Source organism: Pelobates fuscus, chromosome 3 (genome assembly GCF_036172605.1).
Source record: "Pelobates fuscus isolate aPelFus1 chromosome 3, aPelFus1.pri, whole genome shotgun sequence".
NCBI lineage: Eukaryota > Metazoa > Chordata > Amphibia > Anura > Pelobatidae > Pelobates > Pelobates fuscus.
This window is the reverse complement of record NC_086319.1, coordinates 396,734,638-396,740,637: the sequence shown is the minus strand read 5'-3', so window position 1 is coordinate 396,740,637 and position 6,000 is coordinate 396,734,638. Positions and strand designations below refer to the sequence as shown.

General features: G+C 44.0%; 1 protein-coding gene across 1 annotated transcript in view; it reads left to right on the top strand.

The window, feature by feature from the left end:
• The first annotated feature begins 2,403 nt into the window (after nucleotides 1–2,403).
• LOC134601891 (uncharacterized) overlaps nucleotides 2,404–6,000 on the top strand; it is a 68,331-nt gene continuing 64,734 nt past the window's right edge. Inside the window, exon 1 of the mRNA XM_063446396.1 lies at nucleotides 2,404–2,448. Coding sequence (XP_063302466.1) covers nucleotides 2,412–2,448 — 37 coding nt within the window. The 5' untranslated portion in view covers nucleotides 2,404–2,411. The remainder of the gene's footprint in view (nucleotides 2,449–6,000) is intronic.

The following is a 6,000-nucleotide window of genomic DNA, read 5'->3' as shown; positions in this document are numbered from 1 at the left end:
AGTCTCTGTGTTTGTATGGAGTGCTTGATCCTCTAAAATACTTGTTTAGCAGCCTGGCAGTTCATTTGCCTGTCAAAGGTAGTAGGGACCCTCCCGTCCATCTGGGTCCATCCGGGTGTCTCATGTGTTCTACTGATTGCGGTAGGTCTCTCACACCTGTCAGGCATATTGTCCAGTGGAGCGTCGCCCGTGTCCTGCATGTGGGTAGTTATAAAGGTCCCTTTGCAGAAATACGCTGCGGCTTGGGATCCTCACTCGCTTCCCGCACCTGGCTCAGCTTTGGGCATCTATTTCGGTCGGAGGGTCTCTATCTTCCAGACCGAGGTGTTCGGTGGGTCTTTCAGGTACCCTCCTGATGTGTACCACCAGGGCGCAAGGCGTGGCTGCAGCTCGCAGGATCTCCATGGTGTGTGAGTAGATGGTAAAGTGCCGCGAGCCGCCATTTTACGAGGGAGGCCTTAAGTGCGCTGTATCCCCCAGACGCCTCACAACCTGGGCTCTCTCCAGTAGGGACCGGGATGACCCCCCCGGTCCAAAGGGGGGGTAACGGGACCGGCCAGCAACTCAGGCAATCGGCATGTGGCAGCCGGGAGGGGAGACCCAGTAGCAGCCGTCCACCTCGCTCTCCCCCCGAGTAGGCCGTGGTCCCCGAAGCCTTGTGCACCTCCCAGGGGGCCCAAAACTCCCAGTCTCAGGGTCCGCCACCTCTCCCACAGCCGTGGGCATATCGAGAGTTCACTTTTTTTTGTATAGCTCTGCTTTTTGTAGCTTAAGAGGCACATTTTCTCGGAAGCCTCTCCTGCATGCGACCGGTTAGCATGGCAGTCCGGCCCCGCCCCCCCCTGTCTACAATCTTATCTCTGACTCCTATCCTCTCTACCAATATTTTATATCTGTCCTTAGAACTCTCCTTCAATAGGCAATACTTGTTTTGCCTCCTTTACTTGCAAAGTCTAATGTCTGCCTCCCTTTCCTTTACTATGTAGTGTATCCCATGCCACCTTTTCCTGGCCTAATATTTCCCTCTCTCTCTCTCTCTCACACTTTTCTCTGTGACTGTCTCTTTTCACTCTTCCTTCACTTTTTAAAAATATACAATGATTGTCTGCCCCCTCTTTCAATGTATAATGCCTGATCCCTCCCTTATCCTAAAATGGTTAATGTGTGTAATAACCTCCTAACAACTAATATACAATAATGTCCAATGCCTGTCTCCATTTCTCTTCTAATAAGTTTCCCTCTCCTTTTCCGTGATTTAAAGCTTTATCCCTTACTCACTCCTCCACTGTCTAAATAGTCCCTTTACTTATTATGCCTCTCTTCTACTGTCTAACCCTGTCTATTATTTTTTAGTTAACACCCCACCTCTGCGTGCATAATTGCTCCATTTAGAGTGTCCTTCGTATAAAATGTTTTAACTAGTATGTTGATTTCCCAAATAATATTAGGACCAAGCAATACTCTGGACCTTAATGATAGAGATGGTGTTTATACAGTGAGGCTGTATAGTGCGACTAGCAGGGTTATATACAAGAGTAAGGATTCAAATTGAATTTCAAATTGAAGGTCAGAGTAGCCAAAGGGAAAGCATAACTGACTCTGAGAATTTTTCCAGTTTGACTATTCCGACTTTACATTTGAAATTCTGACGTTAGTGGTAGATGATTTTAGTAGCTGTGGAAAATGTGCCAGAGAGTTGACTCAGGTATATCTGCACAAGCTATGTGTGGATTACTATTAGTAATTCTGTCTGTCGTGTCTGCTCTGTTCTTTTGGTGTGTTTTGTGCTAATTCGTGTAGTGTTGAACCAGACACAGTTTTATTAAACTTCATTATCACTTAATACGGAGTCTATTCCAATATATAATATTGTTTTTTTTCTTATTGTTTCAATTATCTAATGGTTTCTGTTCTCTTCAACTTAACTAATTACTCTCTTACCCTTCTTATAAAATATATAATACCCCTCTATCACCCCTTACAACATGCAACGTCGGTCTGTATTTCTTCCATTAGCTAACGTTCCACTCCCACCCGTTCTGTGACTAGTATCTATACTTTTTATTGCATTGTCTAATGTCTGTTAATCTCATATCTTTACTTCACTCTTTCTATATTTGCACCAGTAGTTTCTCACACACTTTGAGGCCTTTTTTATTTTGTCATTTGCTTAGACTTCCCCATAACTATATTTTTGTCCTGACTTCCTCAATATTTACCACTAAGCATTTTTCTAATTTCATAATCTTATTTTCACCATTTCCTCTTCACATAACATATAGAAATACAAATGTTCTTACATTCATTATGTGCTTACCATCTATGTAGTATGTGTCTTCTCAGTCATAAGAACAATTAATAAAACATAATACAAAAATTTTCACCAACTGGTAACCAATCCAACCCTCAGTATGGGACCTTTTATCATTCTTCTACTCCTCCAGCAAGGTAAGGTGGAATGTATATGTGTAAATCTACTTAATAATAATGGAAATAAATTATTTGAAAAATATTTTCTTATTTACAATAGAACTGATATATATGAAAGAGAATTACATGTTAATATATTTAGAGAAAATGCACTGACCATAAACACTTGAATTAAAAAAAAGTAATTTACCACCTTATTAGCCATACACTGTTCACGTTTGTCTTTAATTTAATATATGTGAATTTAAACCCATTAATATCAATCTCTAAAACAAATATTTTTACTCTGATGTGTTATTAACATTGTTATTTATGTTTATTTTAATTTTACATTTATATTTTGATGTTGTTTGAGATATTTTTAACACCCTAATATGGTGTTTACATTTATTGTTTAGCAGATAATGTGAATTTTTTTGGTATAGTGTTTCTCGGTGCGTTACAAATTATTAGAACAAAGTAAAAACAGGGAAAGCTTCTTATTTAAAATCATTATTATCTGAAATAGCCTTACAGCAAACTATGTGCACAAATTAAATAGCAAAGATATGAAGATTGCAAAATAATGGCTTTGGTTTCCAAATAGATAAAGAATAATATATGTAAAAATAAATAAATCTGTATGCATTAAAACATGGGAGCCAACGTCTACCTAAACAGAAGAGACATTGGTCTACTTCACCAGACTTTCCCGGCAAGTACAGTGACACTCTACCAAATTATACACCTGTTAGTTTGTTGTGACTTCTAATGTTACCTTTATCACCCCAAGCCAGTATGTGAAGCCATACACATGTCTTATTATAACTCATATAATGAAAAAGTGTTTTATTGCACGTATAACACCAATAAAATATAAATTGAAAGAACAAAAAAAAAAAAGAAAGACAGAGCCAGAGGAAGACTCAGCCCGTGTGAGTTATTTTATTCAATATCATTCCAGAAAAAGAGATGTACCTCTTGACAAATGTGACAGAACCATCCGTCTGTCTAGTGCTTTGGTGGATTCGGCTTTTTTGTGCCATCCGTCTAAATGACTGATTCGTTATGTTATGAAGCATGTTTTACCGTTCCAGCCTGTTTCCCAGCCGTTCACCCCATTTCGCACGAACTCCATCTCTAACATATGGGTGGCCGCCATTTTGGGACTTTTGCACGTGTTCGCGGCCATCTTGCGTGCGAACAGCGGTGTTTGCCTGTGAACGCATGGAACTAAAAACGGATACCCAAACAGGTGAACACCGCTGAGACCTCCATGCACCCAGAAATTCATGTTGGAACTACCGAACGACGAGCCATTCGGTAGTTACCTGTAATCGGCTATGGGGAATCCAGCGAACTTGGAGATAGTTGTGGATGATGAGGATTTCGTATGATTCTAACCGGCGAACGGAGACTGACTGCAGGGCCAAAACTTGTGGAACTCTTCTCGGCTAGAAGATCTGTGCAGTCGGTCAAAACTTCAAACATCCATAACTCCCGAACCCCTTAACCGAATGGGCTGGGATTTGGACAGAGTGTTCCCCTAACCAAGACCTTTCAAGCGGTGCTGGACTTAAAGGTGTACCCCCTGGTTTTGGGGTACATCCAGAACTGGGGTAAAATATTGTACAGTATAATTGTGTTATGTGGTTATCTGAGGGGAGGAGATGTGGGGGTGTTACCCTGTGTATAATTGGTTAGTTTCATCCTCCCCCTGGGAGTGCCCTGTGTGCGCCTTTTCCTAATAAAAAGCAGGCTGGATGTTCCAGTCCTCAGATCTTGTTTTGACCCTCAACACGGAGCTTCAGTCTCGTTATTGGGGGGATTCTTATTTACGCTTAAGGACTATTATTGGGAAACTTATGCCGTTTGGTGGATATCGTTATTCGAGAGATTACTGCTTCCCCTGGTTATGGTTCGTGGATTATACAGTATACGAACAAGGACTTGATACGGTGAGAGGGGAAGGTGGCCTAAACGGTGATTTACTTATTAAGACAAAAGGTGTCTTAACAATTGGTGGCAAGCGACGGGATGAATCCCACAACACAGAAGGAAAGAAATGCAGTATGAACAGTTAAGACGTGTTACTCTTAAGGACATAATAGAACGCCGAGGTCGATCAGCAAGCAATTTAACGAAACGGGAAATTATTGCTTTGCTAAGGGAAATGGATGCAACACAGGGAACTGAGAGCGCTAATGTGCCCAGCAGTTTGGATTTAACACCCGAGGAAATACAATTTAACCGGGCAGTGCAAATAAGGCTGGCACACTTTGGCCCCAACCCCTCAGCAGACATTGTGGAACGTGTGCAAGCCGCAGTAGCAGCACACCAAGCGCTCCAAGGAAGAGGAGCTGCAGCAGCAGAGGTACCCAATAACGATTCCGGAAGGAAAAAGGTACCATTTGCTGCATTTAAAAATTTTATTGAAAATGAAGGAGAGATCGATGGGTTCCTGGCCAATTTTGAGAGGCAGTGTGCCCTACATCAGGTACCCACAGACCAATGGGTCACCATCCTCTCTGGGAAATTATTCGGCCGGGCTAGTGACGCATTTTGGGCCATCCCAGAGGAGGAGATCACCAGCTACCGGGCAGTGAAGGATGCGCTCCTAGCCAGGTATGCGGTGACCCCAGAAGTTTACAGACGGCGCTTCAGGGAAACCAACAAGCAAAGTGGCGATTCTTATGTGGAATGGGCTTGCAGAGTTCACCGTACTGCAGCCCACTGGATGGCAGGATGCCAAGCAGTATCGGGGGAGGAGGTGCTGCAGGTATTTTTACTGGAACACTGCTTCGAGAAATTGCCTACCGGGGTCCGGGAGTGGGTCAGAGATAGAAAACCCTCTACCCTACCCGAGGCGGCCCGGCTGGCAAACGAATATACTGATGCTCGCAAACTGGACAATACCGTTGTTAAAGTTCCGACCAGAGTGGAATACCGACCAGCAGCCCCTCCGATTCCAACAACATACCAACCCCCAGTGCATCGCAACCCAGTAGTACCACCGACCAATACTTATGTGCAGCCATCCAAATTTAATGCCAGGGATTATTCCCAACCCATCCGGTGCTTTCTGTGCAAACAGTTGGGACACAAGCGGCCGGAGTGTCCACTGAACCAAGCCAACCAAGCTCAGTCCTGGAGGAGACCAGCCAACACGAATCAGCGACCACCACAGCCTGCTGCTCACTGTGTAGAGCAGGAGGAATTCTGGGGCATCTTGCACGAAGCCGACCCGGTGCAAGCAGCCCATCAGGACAATCGCCAGAAACACCGGCAGACTGTGAAACTAAATGGCCGAGTGGTAAATGGACTTAGAGACACAGGAGCCACCATGACACTGCTCCAAAAGAACTTAGTCTCAGAACACCAGCACACAGGAGACACAGTGGCCGTGAGGGTAGCAGGGGGAGCCGTATTCCGGTTACCTGTTGCCCGTGTTCACCTGGATTGGGGAGTGGGCGCTAGACACGTAGATGTTGGAGTCATGAAAGACTTGCCCGCTGATGTACTTCTTGGGAATGATTTGGCCCCTTTGGTTTCGGCCTATGCTCCGATGGGCCCCTTGGACGTTAACCCAGT